Source organism: Vigna unguiculata, chromosome 4 (genome assembly GCF_004118075.2).
Source record: "Vigna unguiculata cultivar IT97K-499-35 chromosome 4, ASM411807v1, whole genome shotgun sequence".
Lineage (NCBI taxonomy): Eukaryota > Viridiplantae > Streptophyta > Magnoliopsida > Fabales > Fabaceae > Vigna > Vigna unguiculata.
In genome coordinates this window covers 1,356,349-1,376,643 of record NC_040282.1, presented here as the reverse complement: position 1 = coordinate 1,376,643, position 20,295 = coordinate 1,356,349, and the positions used below count along the sequence as shown (strand labels likewise).

Sequence of the window (20,295 nt, the reverse complement as noted above, 5' to 3'; positions counted from 1 at the left end):
CTCTCTAAACTCCTTTCATTGATATTTTATCTGTCACACCCCAAAATCATTCAAACTTGTGCAATGGACATCAAGTTTTTTTTCTTTTTTTAGTTTAGCATCATGAACGAGAATAAATATAATTACGTTACATTGTGGTTGTCCTATGAATGACTATGATGTTTATTGAAATAAGAAACGTGTCGGAAATAGTTCAAGTGTATGAATGACTACGATGTTTGTTGAAATAAGAAACGTGTCGGGAATAGTTTAAGTGTGAGTCAAAGTCCTATATCTTAAACACGGTATAAGATGAAAAACTTATAATTTCATTGTCTTAAGCTTGAAATAAAAGTGGTATCAAATACCTTATATGTGTCAGACCAATGTCATATATATAGAATCATAATTTTTCAATGACTATAATCGAATCACAATCTCTCAATGACTATATGAGAAAAATATATAAACCCAGGAAAACATTATAGTATTAATGTATGTTTTGCTTAGTACATAATGTGAGGTTTTTTCGCACAATACGAACAAGTTGTGAACAAGTCTATGTACCACCGTTTTACAACAAAAACCATTAACTCTGATGGTAGCGTAAGATTATATTAAAAACCACGACATCACTTACAACCAAAAGATAATAAATTTAAGAATCATTCTATTTTATAGCGGTCATTTTTCTATTTTTACTCGATGTGAGGCTTTAACCTTGACTTGAATTGTAACTCGGTAACTATCTTTTTCTTCTTTTTGTAGGGCAATGATGGTTCTCTGGTATCAAAGATTCCCATCAGCAGTATTAGAATGAATGAATTTACTGTTTTACTGTCAAGAAAATTTAAGGAGGCACACAATGCCTTTCGAGGGAAAAGGACAATGGATCCACACACAGAAGAATGGGTAGAATCAATGAAGAGAACAAATAACACAGCACCAACTTTGACAGCAGGAGGAGAAGGGTCTTCAAAAGGAATGGTTATGGAAGAAAGAGACAATAAGGGTGTTCTTGGAGGCATTTCAGAGAACTGGTCAATGTTCCCTCATTCAACTGGAAATTCATTCAATGTTCAACCACACTCATCATCAAACCTTCTTTATGCTACCAACAATGGTAGTGGTGGTGCTCATCAACATCATCAAACTTTCTCACCATATTTTACAAACTTTCAACTCTACAATCATGCATGGGAGGTAAGTTATGTCAAATTCATATTATGCGTTTCTGCCTCTGCGTCAAAGTGGCGTAAAATTTATCAGAATTGATTTTCTAACGCATAATCAATATATGTTTAGTTTCCAAAATTAATGAGAAAATGAAAAATTCACACCGACCAGAAGTATATGTTGGATAATTGATTGAATTCAACTGGAATCAATTTTTCATACTAAACCAAACATACCATGGATTTAGAGATTTTAAAAAATTATTCACTTACAATTCTCTTTCTCTTGTGCATCTCTAGGGATGTTTGGTTGGAAATATTCGCAAGAATCGCAACTCCTTTCATATAGCAAAGGTACGGTGGAATCAATGAATCTTTATAGACCTTGAACATCTACTTTGTTAAATGGGATCATGATGATCCATGTTCTACTTTTTTAGAAGACAACATTATGATTATGTCAATTTGTTAAATAATTGATCTTTCTACTCATGAAACAGGCTCTCAAAAGAGCAACATCGCCCTTAACGTAAGCGTCTCTTCTCAAAAGATTTTTCTATGTGTACTCACATAGAAAATATTTTGCATCAACCATAATTTGGATAAATACAGTACAATTAATGTAAAATGATTTTTTGACTACTAAATTTTAATAACTTTCTCTTATAATATTAGATGTCATTTTTTAAGTTTTTTTATTTATGCTTTTCATTTTCTTATTTTCAATATTCAAAACCAACTTAAGAAAATAACGCATTATTATGTAAAAAAAAAATTGTCAAAATTTAGTAATCAAAATATTATTGTTCGTAATTAATATCAGAAGCATAATATATAATTTACTTTTCATTGTAGGCTCACTGAAGATTGGTCTAGTAGGCTAGAGATTATCCTCTATTTATCAGAGAAAGCTGTCACCCATACAATAAAGTAATTTGAAGCCACAATGCTAATTAATATTGTTACTCTTTAAATGAATACTTTTGTGAAAAAATCTTACATATATATACTCCAATTACATTTAAATGCAGTATTTACAGTGAGCCTGTGGATTATGTGTTCTTCACTGTAATGCAATTCAACAATCTTGACTTATACGAACATCTGAAGAACAAAAAACTGGTTAGTCATTTATACTTACATGTTATTTTTTTATCAATTTACATCAGAAACATTAATTGTAGTTTGAATCTTAATGAAAAAAAAAATGATAAATTAGTTCTGATTAGGGCATAGTTCTCTGTATCTAAGTCTAACGTAAAGATGATCCATTTTTGTGCAGTGTGCGAAAATTCGTCTTCCTTCTCAAACTTTGATCTTATCTCCGACTGAAAGCAAACACCACTACATAGGAACAATTTTCCTTGGGGTGAGTCTAACATCAATAGTGTTTCACATCATTGTTTTCATTTGGTTTAATTAGTCACACGAGACCTACTTTCGTTTAAATGTGTCAGTTTAGTACTCAATTAGATCTTTTTCAGTAGAAAATTATTAATACCGTTAACGGTATTGATATTTAATTAAAATAACTTACAAAATTAAGTATTTGTATTTATATTAAAATTTAATAATTATGAATTAAGTTAACGACTTTAGTAATTTTTGTCTGAAAGGAATCTAATTAAGACACTTTTTCAATAATTGGAACTAGATTGACACATTTTTAAAAACGGATATCAAACTGACACATTGAACGAAAATAATTACCATCCGACTAATTAAACCCCTTTTCATTTTGAGTTTTTGTCTGAACATGTAATCATCAACATGTTGAAATTTCTTGTGCCAGGAGACCATATTTGTTGAACCTATCTAAGCATGCATGTGATTCTCTGAAGAGAAGATTGAAGAAGAAGATGAAAGAATTTCATGTTGTGGAAACAAGAGAAGAACATAATCAAACATCATGCTTCTCTTCACTGATCCTAGGTTTCATAGAAGACAGCTTAGTATTGAATCTGTTTTTATGGTTTCACATGTAACTTTAGATGTTTCACAAACTATGATTGTTAACTATTTTTAATTTGGCAAAAGTCATGGTTAAAAAAAATTGTAATAAAGGAAGTGCTTCTCCAACTTTGAAGTGTTTCCCGGCTAAAATAAGATAAGTATTTAAGTTATTGAATCTCAATTGTCAATTCTTGTTTTAATCGTTATTTTTAATTCAATTGCATACTAAAAAAAAACTTAATAAAAGAATCAGATATTTTCTCTTTCTATTATATTTGACCTTACCTTTTACTATACTAAAATTTCTTATTTAAAAATGAAGGTTTTACGAGACCATCAAACTACCATTTAAATGATGAAGGAGTTGTGTATATTTTAATCAATAAATTATACTCTTTTTCTTTTTTTTTTCAAATTACACTTAAATACTATTTTTAAAAATCCTACACAAATCACCCTTTTATTTTAAAAATATTACATCTCAATAAATTTTAAAAGTATTACACTTACATAACACTAACTCTTAAATAATAACTAATTTTAGTGAAAAAAATTGTTAGTTATGGTAGAAATTAATTTAGATATCAATTCACAAAATAAAATTTATTGATTGTTAAAATAGTAACTAATATTTATAAATAAATAAATATAATTGATCATTAAATTAGTTACAGATTAATTAGAGACTAATTTAGAAACGAAATTATCTGATAGTCAAAATTTTGATAGCTAATGTTTAGAGACTAATTTATAAACTAATTATTTTGATAGTCAAAATCTTGGTAACTAAATTTTAGAGACCAATTATAACTATTTATTTATAATGGTCACTATTTTAGTAACCAATATTTTTTTATTTTTGTAAATTAGTATTTAAATTAATCAATAGAGTGATTAGAAAAAAATTATCATTAAAATTGGTTATTAATAGAAGATTTTTGTATAATGTAAGAAATAATTGTAAAAAAAATATTATATTATCATTTTTTTTTTTACTTTACACATGCATTCTCTTCTCAGGAAAATGGTATACTTACAATATATAAATAAACCGTTAGTTCTCAAAAAAAAAAAATTGAATTTTTTTGAAATGGATTACAGAATCCGTTTCACATTTTTATGAAACGGAATTCGTATTCCGTTTCCCAAAAATTTTCAATTTTTTTCCGAAACGGATTACGTAATCCGTTTCAAAATGGTGTGAAACAGATGTCAACATGCGTTTCATAAAGATTTCGTGTTGTTTTTTTGAAACGGAACGTGGGATCTGTTTTATACTTTTTGAAACGGAATACGAATTCCGTTTCACATCATAAACAGAAAAGAAAAAAAAAGGTTAAGCTAATATTAAAGATAACCTGGACAAAAAAATTTAAATGAAAGCACAGTAATAAGACGGAAAAGAAACCGGAAAAGAAATAATAAAAAATTATTTTAGGGTGCAGAAGAGTTGGCAAGACAATAAATGAAATTTACTGTGTCTCATATGTATATTAAATTATTAATAAAGGACATAATAAATTTTGGGATGCAGAAGATGCATCGAAGATGCAGGGAGAAGCGCCATGATATATTAGTACCTCGTTAATCGTTATACGAGAGAGAGACTTGATAATATGTGGCCCATAAAAAATGGGCCTGAGACAAACAAGGCCTAAATTGCCACACTAAAAAAAAAACCATTGTCTGCACTCCTTTGATCATGTCAGACATAGATACCTTAACTTTGTTCGGTTGAGCAAACCAGAGACAACAATGGGAACGGTTTGCTGCATCAGCAAATTTGCTACTTTGAGCTACGTCAGATCACGACCCTTCTCTTCACTCCTTCCCTCTCACCCTTTTCTCTCCACAACTTCCACCAACTTCAGCTTGGCCTCGTCTTTTTCTTCTTCTGCCACATTATCGTTCACATGGGACGATGCCATTGCCATATCTCAATCTCAATCTAACACACAAGACCGCTCTCGCTATCTCCAAGGCTTCTTCAACAAAGTTCAACTATGCAATCGTGGTTCTGTAAGCTCTTTGCACCGTTCTCTTTGCTTCCTTGGAAAACACAAACACTGATGAGTGAAGTAAATTTCATATATAGAGACACCCAGTTGTGTGTTTGTGCATCATACCCTCTATTTTACCGTAAAGTTATTTTCTTTTCGGTTTTTGAATTATGGGTCTGGCTAATTTTAAGTTTGTGGGTGAGTGAGCTTTTGCGAAATTGGTTTGAGTGCTATTGAGTTACGATATTGTTTTTTAACAGAATTGATTTTCGACCGAAGCATTGGGTTAGTACTAAAATTTAGTGTTAATTGTTTTATAACTGGAAATCAATTCTGGACCCTACATAAGACCAAATATGTGAAAAGTTATCTAAGTTCATGATAGCGGGTATCTTAACGTGATTTTATGAGTTGAAGTGAAACCAAGCAGGCACTAGATTATAGGATACACTTGTTTCTGTTTCTGTCAATTCAACTTCGTTGGTAGCAGAATTGAGTTTAATCATAGTCTTTGTTGTTGACATTGAACTTATAGGAAAAACAATCTGAGTTCCTTCCGTTTGTCATCGAGGGCCACATTGTTGGATTCATTCACAATGGGTAAGTTTACTTCAATTCTATCTCTTTTTTTCCTTGTAATTCTCGTGTCATCTCTTGCATAGTTATTTGTGAATATCTCATTGATTAATCTTGTTGTGTTCTGACTGATCCATGTAGCCGATCTCACCTTGTGGGATAATGCTTTTTGTCGTTGTTGTTGTTGTTCTTATTTATTTTCATTACATGAACTGCTGCGCCTGCACCTTAGCTAATGATAGTTGCAGGTTATTGTTTAACATAAAATAAGTTCAGATTTGTGGAGCATTTGAGGGGCTTTGGCGATGTGTTCGTTTTCCCCAAAGAAAAATTCAATGGAGGCCCCAATGGTGACTTTGTTTCTTTGCATCCAATGCTGAAGACAGCTGACGAAAGAACCAGTGCTGTTGCATATGTAGTACAGCAGTTGGGAGAGGAGCGGATTCCAGGTATACGGAACGAGGTATAAAATGCGTAGAATGTTATATGTTGTCATTTTTCTGTGCCTTCCTAATGCCCAGGTATCTAACCTATGTTTCTTGTCCATGTTTTACCAGCTTTACCCTGTGACATCATCCTTTGGTGCACCCATTTTCTTTTCATTGGAGCGTGCAGCAGCTCCTTATTTCGGCATAAAGGTACAAGGAGATGTTTATTGGTACTTGTTTCTTGTACTTTTTGTAGTTACTGCAAATGTTAGAAGCCATATATTCGGCAGTGTGTACACTGTGAATTCTTCCATGGCCTTGTGCTGTTGTCATAGTTTAGAGTGTTATTTCTACTCTTCTAAGCATGTTTAGCACAATTGATCATCTTGGAAGAAAACTGAATTCCTCCGCATTGCAGGTTTGTGAACTGTTTTTTGCCAAATAAATTTCATGAGAAAAACTGTTGAACAAACCGGATTACAATTCATTGCTAAATAGTAATTGAAAATTGAACTTGCGTTAGTTTGTGGAATTGAATGTTACCAATTTGCAATCTTGTGTTGCCATCATTTTGAAATTACTTGGTGATTTGTGTTCAAGCAAATTTTGGCAACCACTAAAGATTTGTTTTTCAAAAGCCTTTTTTATTGATAATTCGGTGTACATCCTAAAGCTCTTGTTCAAAACTTTTCATCCTTAACCTGTCTTTTTATATATATCTTGATTCCAAAGCTCTTGTTTTAACCCTTTTTTTTCTCTTCAAAGATTAGGCTTATGGAGTCCATATGAATGGCTATGTTGAGGTGGATGGGCAGAAGCACCTGTGGATAGGAAAGAGAAGCGACACCAAACAGACATATCCTGGAATGCTTGATCATCTAGTTGCAGGAGGACTGGTTTGTAGTTTCATTGTTCTCTATTCTATGCTTAAACATTCTCCCCAACATCACTATTACCTTTTGGGTGAATCATTTTTCCTCTGGTTAGGAACTGAACAGTGTTAGCAAAGTGTAGCCACTGCATAAGCAAATCAATATACAAGTTCCATTTAATATTAAATGTTTCCTTTATTCAATAGATTATCATCAAGTTTCTTATTTAATTGCTACTGTCACAGCCACACGGCATTGACTGTCAGGAGAATGTCATAAAGGAATGTGAAGAGGAAGCAGGAATACCTAGATCTATCTCTGTCAAGTAAGTAACTAACCTCATACTAAACTTTTCCCCTTCCTCCTATATTCCTCTAGTGCATGAATTTTGATTTGCCTTTGGAATGGTGGGTTAACTGATTCTGTTTTTAAGCCTATGCTATTTTATGAGTTGTGTGTGTGTACCACTTTACTCTATACAATCATTAGCCAAAATGAAAGATTTCAAATAAGTAGTACACCTTCTATCTGTCTAATTCTTTTAATTGCTGCTTTCACAGAGCCATACCTGTAGGAGCTGTTTCATATATGGATATTGATGGGTATAGATACAAGAGAGATGTTCTATTTTGTTATGATCTAAAACTTCCACAAGATTTCATACCTAATAATGAAGGTAAGCCTTACATGTCCTTCAATTTTACTGTTGTTTGTTTTGTTCTATCGCTGCCCTTCTCACCTTTTTGTGGTCTAATAATATCAGATGGAGAAGTTGATAGCTTCAAGTTGATCCCTGTTAGACAAGTTGCAGAAGTCATACGTAAGACAGAGTTTTTCAAGACAAATTGCTCGCTCGTAATCATTGACTTCCTGTTTCGACATGGGTATTTGTCTACATCATTCCTACCTTTGGTAGAGTATACACAATAGATTTTGGAATTTTTGAGGCTGTGAATATAAACTAGGAAATCATGTATTGCAAACATACAAAGTAACAAAAGTGAAATTTCTTTAGCAATAGTTCTCTTGAATGGATATTGGTTCCAGTGAAAACTTTATGATTGTTTGTTCTTATATTGCAGATACATCACTCCTGAATATCATGGATATTTGGATCTTCTACGAAGCTTAAGAATAGGAGATTGCTCCTGACACAAAGTATCATGAATATTCACTGTGTCATGCATTGATATTTGTTGTTGAAACTTCATAATGGTTAATTCAATATTATCTTAGAAACTGTTGGATTGCACTTTTCCAGTGATGCAGTCTTCAACTTGGATACTTATATTGTACTTCTGATTTTTGCAATAATTGGTGAGTAAACATTAAACATGTTCAAAGAATTATTCCATGCATGCAAAATCTGACATTTAGATTTCATAAAGTCAAAATTGCGGGCTGTTTGTTTTCCTTGTTGCAACAACTTAAAATGAACAAAGCACAATGGTCCAGATCATGTCTTGAAGATGAATTTGACCAATGGATAAAATAAGATTATTGTCAACACACTTTATTTGCCAGCATACCTATATGAGAAAGAGATTGAGAAAAAGTACATTCCCACAAGCTAATTCACATTATTATTTCAAGAGTACAATGAATTAAGTAACACATACCACACTTTGTCCACATCAAGACACCATATAAACCTCACACAAACTACACGTGTGTTTGGAACCACGTCAGGTGTGCGTTCACTTCAACACAAAATGTAGCCACTTCAGTATTAGCGTGGGTTGTGAACGTAGTTCCAACCAAACATGTACATCAACCTATTTATATAAATGAAATCAGAAACAAGTATAACTAAGATGACAAAATGAAGGAGATTGAGAATCACAAGCCAATAACACCCTTCAGCACATCAACTAGCTGAGAGCATGCAGTCATCTGAGGAAAATGCCCTTTAGCTTCTAAAGCCTCCAATGTAACTTTTCCTTTAATTTTTCTCTCCATGTACAGTGCTACATTGAATGGAACAATAATGTCACTAGTGGTCTGAATAATGGTGCATGGAGTTTCAATTTTCTCAAGTATATCTCTGTAATCACTATAGAACACAGTCTTGGCTAAGGAGAGTGCCACACCAGCTCTCATTCTTCTCAGGAACTCTCTGAATTTGTTAACAGATGGCTCATCATTTGTGTCCACTGCTAGTAAGGAGAAGGCAGTGACCCAGTTGTCATAGTTGGACTCCATGCTCTGCAGAAACTGCTCAACATCTGAGCTAGTAAAGCCACCCTCATAGTCATCTGTATTAAGATACCTGTATGTCATAGCAAGAAGTTAGAGGGACTTACCCTTAAGATGTCTTGGGTTTGAGTTGGTTAAAAAACTGATTTTTTTCAATCTTAGCCATGCTTATTAAAAGCTTAAAACACTGTTATAACTCTTAAGAACATTTATGATGGAAAGAATGATAATGTAGTGATGGAAAAAAGATTCTTCCTTCTTTTGTTTTGTATACTTTTAAAGGTGAAAAGAGAAAACTGTGGATCGTTCTTCTGAACCAGAGAGGAAAGAACTGAATCAACCTTACTTTGCTTTCATACAATTTTTTTGATGTTATTTGTAAAGGGTATTTTTGTCACTGTTAAGGACCTGTTTGGTTTAGTATCAAAATCAAATTTTCACACTGTAGTATACGTGTTCTGGTCTGATATTTCTGACTAAGATAGATATGAACACACATCTTAATCACTTCACCTCTTTAAATTGCACATAAATGTCTTTCTACCTTTAATTTAATACATCTCTTTACTTCAGAGGAATCAAAAATAAAAATTGTAAAAATGGTGAGAGAATATATTTTTATCTCTAACTGAAATTGACATGGCCGGCAAATTGGTGGTTCAAATTTGAAAAGGGCTAAGGTGCAATCTTCCAAATCTTATTTTATAAGAAGTGGAGATGATTGAAGTCAGCAAAGTGGGAAGAGAAAGTGAAGTTTTGTCTTTTTGAGTTAGTTCAGAGCTTTCTGTTTATTCTATTAACATTTTTTTATGGATGAAAGCAAGGTTGGTTCATCAAACACACCACGCTGAAAAAGGTGATACCACAAGATTACAAAAAAAATTGGAAACCCTCCCCCAATACCGTATACACCACATGATTTGGTTGGTTCATCTTTTTTTTTTCTATAATTCTGTAACTGGTTGGTTCTTTTTAATAGTGAAATTTAAATTATTGTTTATTTGGGCTATGATATATCCTTATCTTTTCCACAGTCGAAGGTTGCAAGTTGCCCAAATTATTAGGTGTGTTGTTCTGTGAATAGTGCTGATTATTGTTCTTTTTCCCTCACAAATATAGATTCCTACAGACAGTGGAAAGTCCTAGAAAAAATTCTGGGACCAAACCATTAAACTTTGTGTAGGGGTTCCATTAAGAGAAAGAGTTAAAAAAACAACAGACACATATGGCTCAACCTAACTCAAACAACATAGAGAGGATGGGATTAGTAAGACAAATACTAAAAAAATTGAAGTGGGGAATATAAGAAAGCAAAATTATATTTGTAAAACAAATTTTAAACAATGAAGTAGAAAGAGACGAGAAAGAGAGATGTGTGAAAGAATATAGATTGTAAAATGTATGGTGTGAATAATGAATTATACAATGGTAAAACTGATAGAAGTGTAAAATGAATACCAGGACTATTGATTTAAAAATAAAAATATTGTTAGAAATATATTTACTATTTCAAACAAAAACTGTTACTGATTAAAAATATTTAATAAATATAAAAAATATATAATAGTTTTCTAAAAACACCAGTTAACATAAATCCAAAAAGGGACATCAGAGAAAGCTCGTAAAGATGAAAACAGTTCAAAGTGGTACTGTTGTCCATGATTAATGCAAAAGAGAGTTACTGTTTCTGTCAACAGACACAGAAGGACTTCAAAAACATTCCAGAAAACTTACAAGTTCTGCAAAAGAAGAAGTTAAACATCTGGTATAATAAGAATTCAAGTCATAATTTTTAAACTTTAACCTCAGTATGATCAATGTAAGAAAATAAGAGGAGGAAGTTGAATCAGATCAAATGACAGAAAGTCAAGTTATTTCTTAATCTTGAAAGAACATCATAGTAAAGGAGAAGCAGACACTGAAACGTTTTTGGTCTGTCATGAGTTTGTGGAACACAGAACAAAGATACAAGGGAGAAAGACAAGGTAAGAGAAGAGGAAGAAGAAGAAGAATATGACCTGGGAGAAGCACAAAGGAGAATAAGCCTTTTGAAGAGGTCAGGTCTGGCTATGGAGGCTATGCAGCCAATCATGCCAGACATGGAATGACCAACAAAGGTGATAGCTTTGAGGTCCATCTGATCCATGAGAGTGACCAAGACATCAGCAAAAGCTTCCATGGAGGAATACTTGAAAGGGTCATAGAGGGTTGGATCCACAGCGCCAGAAAAGGGCCAATCAAACAGCACAACCTTGTAGTGTTCGGCAAGGAAAGGAGTGATCTTGTCCCAGACAGACTGGTCTGTTCCAAAACCATGAGCAAAGACTATGGTCTCAGTGCCTAATCCGAGGGTTCTGGCATTCAAGGCAGTAGAAAGCCACTGTTTTTCTAACATCTTTGGGTTGTTGTGAAGTTTGGGTTCCATAAGAAGGAAAATTGGGAGGGAGAAAAGTAGTGAAAGATGAGAATGTGTGGCTTCTGGTGCTCCCTTTTGGTGTGTCTGCCCATATTTATAGCCATAGGAGAAATGTTTTTCTCTTTCTTTTCTTTTTTATTGGTCAAAATAAAAACATGTACAACAACTGTAAGATGGTAGTTGTAAAGGTGCAATTCGCCATCATTTGATCTCATCTCATGCATCCTGAGATTTTTTATATGTTCGCAAACAAATTTTTACCTAATCTCTAAAAAAAAGATATTTGAAGTTTGGAAGTCTAGTATCGATTAAAATAAAATAATGATTACCCATATCGAAAAAAGTATATTAATTTAATACCTGTGAAAAAAAATTGTCAATTTAAAACTAATATATAAATGGTGTAAATTTTATTTCATAAATCAATTTTTTAAAATTAAGTTAAAATTAAAATTTATTTCATAGTATCAGAATCATAATTAAAATTTATTTTAAAAAATTTGTAATTCTCAAAAAATAGGATATAATTTTTTTAATTTAATGATACATATTAAATAATATTTTTGATTAATATTTAAGTTAAAATATTTCAAACATCTAAACAATTTAAATTTAAGAAGAATATTTAACACATTAAAAATATTTAATCCAAACATATATATTTATTCATGTATTAAGTAGAAAACCAAATTGAATTGAAAAGTCAAAAAGAAATAAAGTATAATTTTACATTAAAATTTATAGACTAAAATTATATTCAACTTTTTTATACTAAGAATAATTAAAAACATGTTATTTACTGAAATAATCTTATTCTCACGATTAATATGTTATAAATATTCATATCATTTGAAAAACAAAGAAAAGTTAAGAACGTAACTATTTTAAGTTATAGAAAATACTTAATATATATTCACACGTTCGAAAGAGAAGATCTAGAAAGTATGTAACTAAAAATTTGATAGTTTTACATTTTTTTTAAGTTTATTTTATTTTATTTAAGTATATTTCTATTTTATAATAGTCAAATTCTAAAATTTGGAGGTAGTAGTATCTCTTTACATTTAATAAATAAATTTTTTAATATTATTATTGCAAAAATAAAAAAAAGTATACGGTTTTCACAAAGTTGACATAAAAAGAAGCAGTGAAACTTTTGTATAAGTGAATACATGATGCATATGTAAGATATTATATCTATTCTTCCAACAACTTATTAATTATTTATAAGAATCCTCTAAATTTATTTATTTTTATCTTCACAACGAAATAAAAAATATCATACTTTCTACGTCATTATTATATGCAACAATTATATAATTAGAATCCAAAACAACTTTTCTAAAAAGTCTCATTCCCACTATTGTATGACATCACTGTGTTAATGCAACTAAAAAATCACTTTCTTATATTTGTTGTCAGCCAGAGCACTATTCATTTAAAAATTAGTGCAATCAAAGCTCATTTATTTTTTTATTTTTTTTTCAACCGCAACACTTATTTACTTTATTAATGTATATGGGGTTTGTATTTAGTTAGATTTAAAATTAACTTTTTAATTTTGTATTTATTAATATATTCATAGATAAAAATATATTATCATTAATAAAAAAATTAAAAGAAGAATACATTTAACTCTTTCACATTTAATTACAACAATGGAACAAGGTTGATGTACTTCTTTTTTTCATCTCTGTCAAACTGTGCTTTGGTCAAAAGTGTACATAAGTGCATTAAGTTGTTTCTTCATTAAAATTCGTTTTTTCCTTTTTTCTTTAATTAAAACTTTTTAAAAGCCACAGACAATTTATGACGAATTTGAGAAGATAGTTGGCGACATTTATTATTTTGAATTGAACAGTGTCTGATATTGCTGCCTAGGTCCACATTCTAGTAGGCTACCCACTCAAACAAAAGAAAAATCAAACTTTTCTTATTTCCACTCTTTTCAATTCTCTTCTCCAATGTTTTTGCAACTACAAAATTTTATACACTAAAAATGTAGGATAAAATATAATTCTCACTTTAAAAATTAGCATATATATATATATATATATATATATATATATATATATATATATATATATATATATATATATATATATATATATATATATATATATATATATATTTAAAGTTTCACATTAAAAATAAGGTTAAATATATTTTTATCTCTCAAGTTTCAGTTAATTTTGAAATTAGTCTTCTTCAAAACTTTATATTAATTTAGTTATTCAACTTTAGAAATGTGTGGATTTATTCATTTTAACCAAATTTTATTAAATTTATTTGACATTTTAAATGCATTTTACGATAATATTTGAGTTAACATTGAAGCAAAAATGTGTTAAACAGTTAAAACAATTCAGATACTATCATGAAATACGCTTGAAACGTCAGATAAATCTAACAAAATCAGGGTTAAAGGACTAAATTCACGCATTTTTAAAGATAAATGACTAAATTGATCAAATTTTTTTTAAAAAGAAACTAATTTCAAATTTCACTGAAACTTGAGAGACCAGAGAAATATTCAACCCTTAAAAATATGATTTTTTTTTTCTTCAGGAGTTTATTAATAAGACGAGGCAGCATGTTAGGGTTTGCAAGGGTTCATAAGATAATAATGTTTTATAGAATAAATTATTGGTGTATTAAAGTAGTATTTTTGGAGTATGATTTGTTGTGAAGTGAAGTAAAATAAGATAAGTTTGTATGAGTTGAGAGAAAAGATTAATAATAATATAATAATAATATAATAGGATGTTATGTAGCAACCTTATCTTTGAAAACTTTGTAGATGTCGTATATCGAATTCGAATAAAATAATAATAATAAAAAGGCAATTAGAGAGAAAAGGGGCAATTTGTCGTGTTATGTTTATAGCGGCGTGACAGTTGGTGGAATGAGATAAAGAAAGTCCAATAAGAACCTTTTTCCGCCATTAAAACCTCCTTTTGCTATTAATTCTATGTCCCTACCCTACACTACAACACGCCACTTTCTTCTCTCTCTTTCATTCCACACTCACCACAAAAATCGCACATTCTTTTAATATTATACTCTTTTTTTCCTTTATTATAAACCATGCTCTTTAAATACACCACTCAAAACAAAAACATGTTACAAGATATTTTTAAAAACTGAAAACACAAGTTCCTTTCTCCACCTAAATAATAATGTTGCTTTAAATATGGTTTTTCTCTAAAAATCTTTTTTTCATTTTCACTCCTTCCTGTTTTGGTTTTAGTCTTGAATGTTTTGTTTAAATTCTTCTAATTAATATAATATAACAACAGTTGTAAAATCCTTATGTTGTTTTGTTTAATATTATTTTATGAGAGTTCAAAAATTTATATATGTATATAGGAACGAAAATTTAAATAAAAATATTACTGCTATGTATTTCTTTAAGTGTCAACAAAACAATGACTTCAATCACCTTTTTTTCTTGGACCTACAAGATTATCTATCACAACAATATCTTCTACTTCTCCCCTCTCTTGCCACTTACTAATCAAATTTTCCTCTCAATTTTATATTTATTTATGTTCTTCTTTTATGTGTATGTAATTATTTTCTAATTTTTCTTTTTAAATAAAAGTGTTTTGAATTAAAATTATTTATTTTATTATTTAAGTGATCATTTTTCTAAATTTTAACTATTTTTTCCAATTTAACCATCTTTTTAAATTTAATAACTTTTTAATTAAATTTATTTTCTGCAAAATAAATAATTTATTTATAATAAAACTACAAAAAATATTTATATTTAACTTTATAATAATAATAACAATAACAATAATTTTATTATTTTTTATTACTGCAATAACTAACTTTGGTGGTGTGTCTTTGCAGACTCTCCCCTGGTATGGCATCTAGAACCTTCATCGAAAGATGTTAGGTTTATAAAGGAGGGGGTTTTATTGAGAAATCAAACACTAATGAGACCTGAGTCTAACTATACAAGGCATTGACACCACTCTGAACCCAAAACCTTAAGACAATGGGTTTATGGGTCTTTATTCTTATATAGTGCTCTACTTTCTCATTTCTGGTCAATATGAGACTTAAACTCACACTTAGATTCTTAACAGAAGAGAACATCTCGACAAAAACAATGTTGAAAACTAATAACTTAGAGGAGAGATCGAAGAATGAACCTAAATATTAACTTGAAACATCTCAATTTTTATAAAAGATTTTGTATCCATCTAAATACATCTAAGTCGATAAGATAAGAAGGTACTAATTTATAAAAAAAATGTGATATGTCTATTTTGACGGTGACTTTTCTCCAAGTTAATTCAATCAAAGAAAAACTGTTTAACTTTATTGATTGGCCCGTGCATAAGTAAATACATGTGACAGTATTAAAAGTTTTGTTTTGCCGGCTTTAAATTTGCTCCATTTGTTTGATTGCATAATCTTATCCATTCCGCCATGATTGAACCAATGGAAGCTCAGAATTTGAACTTATTAACTAAACTTGGGGTCCCTCTTTGCTTCTCATACATATATATTTTCCCTACAAATACTTAGATCCATGTGTTAATGTTTTCTTTTTAGGGTACCATTCTGTTTCCAACAAATAATTCTGAAATCAGAAGGAATAACATGCACTACATCGTTCAATAAAATTAACATAGGACTTAATTGTATGACAAAACGTTTTCTTTGTCTTGGATTAATAATTTTGACTTGGTTTGTGTGAATTTTTGTTTTTTTTCAGTTTGAATTTGAACGAGGTTTTTGCTCTGTCGGTCAACGTTTTTTCTTCATTTGGTGTGATGTGTTCTTATAATAATATGTACCTAATGAACAACATGGTGTGTGTAAGTTTGTTTGACAAGATACATAATATGTGCATATTCCTAGCTAGTGTTGTATATTTGTACTTCTAATTTTGTTAATATATTGTGTTACTTACAATGGTCAGGTGATTTGAAATTTTTACTATTTATTATATATTTATATCTAGATTTAATTAGTCGGATGGTATTCACTTTCGTTCAAATGTGTAATTTAGTATCTGTTTTTAAAAATGTGTCAATCTAGTCTTAAACAAGTCTCTTTCAAACAAAAATTATTAAAGCCATTAACTTAATTCATGACTTTTACCACTAAATTTTGATATAAATATCAATACTTAATTTTGTAAGTCGTTTTAAATATCAATACCGTTAATGGTATTAATAATTTTTTGCTGAAAAGAACATAATTGAAGTATGTTTTTAAAAGTTTGAACTCAATTGACACATTTTTAAAAGCGAATATCAAACTGACACATCTAAATGAAAGTGGGTATCATCCGACTAATTAAATTTTATATCTATGTTTATAATTATTATTGAGCTATAGGTCGTACCATACACCACATCCAAATCAAACCAAATTTATGATAAAAAAATTAGTTTGGATTCGGCTATTTATTTGATATTAAAATAGTATAAAATAAAATAAATTATAAAATTAATACAAATTATGCATCAAAGTACAAGATTATGAAACATTAAATTAAGTGTGAAAATTTTAAGTATATTAAAGTCTATATAGTTAAGTTATAGTATGTTGTTAGATCGATTTGGACAAGTATTTATTGAATGTTTTTTTTTATTAATTTATACTCTTTTTTTAATATTAACGAGAATGAAGATGTTCCTTTTGAATTTCGGATGATAGAGGCGTGTTTTAGAAAATTGCAAATTTTTTCTTTTACTTTTCTAATATGAAATTTGTAAATTTGGAGAATTTGATTTTGTTGCATGTTGTGTCGTAAGCTAAAAATTTTATTTTTTGGAAGTTGTTATAACATTTTATTTATTGATCTTGAGGTTTTAAAAAATGGATGTGACTTTATGCTTTATCTCAAACTATAAAGTGGTTTCACTTAAGAAAGTATTAAGTATTATGACAAGTTCTATCTGCTAATTAGTTTAAAGTGAATATTGATACTGTAACTATAAGTTATTCTAATTTAGTTATATAGAATGATATTTTTAGAGCTCAAGGTGAATATTTTGATAGTTCTTTATCTTCTTTTAAGAGACTTGACTTGTACTTATATTAAATTTATGAGAATCATTTATATTTAAAAATATAAGGGTAGATTTTCAGAAATTTTGATTATAGAATGATTATACTTTAATTGTTCATGATTTTTTTTACTAACGATTGTTTTCTTAGAATTTTAGAAAAAAATAACATTGGTATTTACATTTTTGAAAAGTATATTCAATTCAAAGTTTTTTATATTTTTTCGTGAAAAAAATTACTGTGTTGATAAATTAATTAATTTAACTTTTATTATAAAAAATAATAAAAATGGTTTAATATTTTATATTCACGTATTTATTTAAATTTCTTTTCGTAATAAACACAATTTGCTTACGTGTCTCAATATAATTTTTATGATGAATTTAATGTGATTTTTAATATAATGACAAATGATCAATAAATTTTAAAATATAATCATAATTATGTCAAAATTCATAATAGCAAAATATAAATAAATTAACTAATATTTTAAATACAATATTCGAATTAAATTAACTATACTTACATCTTTTCAATGGATTTTGAATCAACACTCCGAATGAAGTAGAATTTTCGGGGACTGATTCAAATTTAAGGAATTGTTGATTAATTGGAATCTGGGCACACCTTTAAGAAAAAGGTTATTATCCAAAACTAAATATTTTTATTTACAAGTTGACATGATAAAAGTGATTACAGGTGGCAAGCATTTTCTATTTGGTAAGAATCTGATTTCAGAAAGACATAAAAGAATCCATTTATAAGAATTCGCTCACTTTTGTCCTTTCTATCTCTCTGTATTCCATATTGTGTGGACAGGGCCATAACTCACCAATCTTTTTTTATCTTTTTTTTTCTTTATCAAATATTCATTACCGACAAGACAACATGCACATATTATCCTAACTTCTAGTTGAATGTTTCAACTTTCGCTCACCACCATTTTCATTTATTTTCTTGTTGTAAACCAAACTCTGCAAATATGTTTCGGTAATATCTAAAAGCACTCAGTTTATGTTTATCCTCTCCTTGTTTTCGTCGCAGTTCCTTCCGTTCGATCTCGTCCTTTTCTTTTCTGTTTGGTTATTTAGACAATCGGATACCTATCAACGTGATATAAGTTTTAATGTTTAAGTCATTTAAAGTCCATTCGAATGAGTGCAATTAATGTTATAATAAATACGAAGTAAAAGTCTTTTCTAACTTACTTGAATTTCTATTTATAGTGTTTGATATGAGCTGTGATTGAGATTTTCTTAATCATGGTCCAATTGTATTTTAAACTTGATTACTGACTTGTATTACCTTAATTTGCATATTTGATTTTTTGATGTAGCCGTCCGATCGAAGGTCCGTGCGTGCTGTTGAAGGTCACATATTTATGCTATGGTGACAAAATTTCACTGTCACGGGTGAGCTATGACCGCTCGGTTTGTGAACTCTCTAAAATTATTCTGAAAAAATTGTAACATCAACAATCTACAGAATTATCCGCTTGTAGCGAACTGCCTTATTTTTGGGCTGCTGACTGAGGATCTGGTCAAGGATGTATAAAGATTAAATTGAAATATATTTGAGGATTAAACATGTATTAGAGATTAATTAAAATATTTAATCAAGTTCTATGAGCAGTTATTGCTCCTCAATCCGTGGCATGATTCATGTCCACGAACTTCGGACATGATAATTGTGAAATAAAATTAAGTATTTGACCTAACACTATAGACAACAAGAACAATATTGTTGATTTGGTCTGAGATTTAATTTGAGATCCATCTTTGACCTATTATTTATAGTAAAGTTCTTTAATGGGGTCGAGCTTATAAAATTGGATGATGAATTAATTGGAGAACAATCTAAAAGTGAAAAGTGAAAAATGGTTAAAATTATTATTATTTTGAAAGTGAAAAATGTTTTATAATTAAGTGTTGTGTGATGGGATTTAGAAGAATGATGCAAAATCCTGCAATGTGAGAAATTGTGTTATAAATTTAAAAGTAATTAGTGAAAATTAATATAAAATGAAATTTATTTTTTTTAAATTGAAAAAGGTTATGATTGGAATAATAAAATAAAATTTATAATATTATAATTGTTATTAGTCCTTTTATGGAGTTGGCCGAATAGAAGAAGCGGAAAATTGGATTTAAGTTGTTTAGCAATAATGACGTGACACAATAGAAATTACAAATTAGAATTTTAAATATATGAAATAATTCATATAAGTTACTCTTACTAAAAATGTCCTCCCGATCATAAAAAAAATGGACACTCAATGAGATCACTGTGAATATTTATATTAAATAAAAATATTTTTTTAATAAAACTCATGAATTATAGATTAGAGATCTTTGAGGTATTTCTTTCACTTAAATTCTAAAATAAAACCAAAAAGGATATGAAACAATATAACAATCACTTTCCTTCTGTCAAATATTGCTGCTGCCATTAAAATTTCTTCATCAATATCTTTGCTGTTTACTTTTTAATTACTTATAATATATATTTTTCTTCATAAAAAAAGGTTAGGAAGTTATAAAATTTATCTATGTTTACTTTTTAATCACTTATAATATATATTTTTCACATGAAGAAAATTTATCAATGAAAGTAATATTAATATAACTAAACAAGGCAAATCCAATTAACTGTGTATTATTAGTA

At 29.4% G+C, this 20,295-nt stretch overlaps 2 protein-coding genes across 2 annotated transcripts; one reads left to right on the top strand and one right to left on the bottom strand.

The window, feature by feature from the left end:
- The first annotated feature begins 4,794 nt into the window (after positions 1–4,794).
- LOC114182150 (nudix hydrolase 20, chloroplastic-like) lies at positions 4,795–8,329 on the top strand. The gene is made up of 9 exons (XM_028068932.1): positions 4,795–5,126; positions 5,643–5,707; positions 5,960–6,146; positions 6,241–6,321; positions 6,882–7,007; positions 7,229–7,308; positions 7,544–7,659; positions 7,747–7,867; positions 8,066–8,329. Exons 1-9 carry the CDS (start codon positions 4,863–4,865, stop codon positions 8,133–8,135), a joined length of 1,110 nt encoding a protein of 369 aa, XP_027924733.1. The 5' UTR covers positions 4,795–4,862; the 3' UTR covers positions 8,136–8,329.
- Positions 8,330–8,528: 199 nt separating this feature from the next.
- LOC114182151 (strigolactone esterase D14-like) lies at positions 8,529–11,681 on the bottom strand. Its single transcript, XM_028068933.1, has 2 exons — positions 11,198–11,681; positions 8,529–9,252 (listed from the first exon to the last, which is right to left on the bottom strand). Exons 1-2 carry the CDS (start codon positions 11,602–11,604, stop codon positions 8,823–8,825), a joined length of 837 nt encoding a protein of 278 aa, XP_027924734.1. The 5' UTR covers positions 11,605–11,681; the 3' UTR covers positions 8,529–8,822.
- Positions 11,682–20,295: the final 8,614 nt, after the last annotated feature.

Excerpts from the sequence above, each read along its gene's own strand:
- LOC114182150 (XM_028068932.1), top strand. The coding sequence starts at position 4,863 with ATGGGAACGGTTTGCTGCATCAGCAAATTTGCTACTTTGAGCTACGTC. Across the intron at positions 6,147-6,240 it reads TTCCAGGTATACGGAACGAG|CTTTACCCTGTGACATCATC; the intron begins GTATAAAATGCG and ends ATGTTTTACCAG. Across the intron at positions 7,660-7,746 it reads TTTCATACCTAATAATGAAG|ATGGAGAAGTTGATAGCTTC; the intron begins GTAAGCCTTACA and ends TAATAATATCAG.
- LOC114182151 (XM_028068933.1), bottom strand. The coding sequence starts at position 11,604 with ATGGAACCCAAACTTCACAACAACCCAAAGATGTTAGAAAAACAGTGG. Across the intron at positions 9,253-11,197 it reads CTCCTTTGTGCTTCTCCCAG|GTATCTTAATACAGATGACT; the intron begins GTCATATTCTTC and ends TATGACATACAG.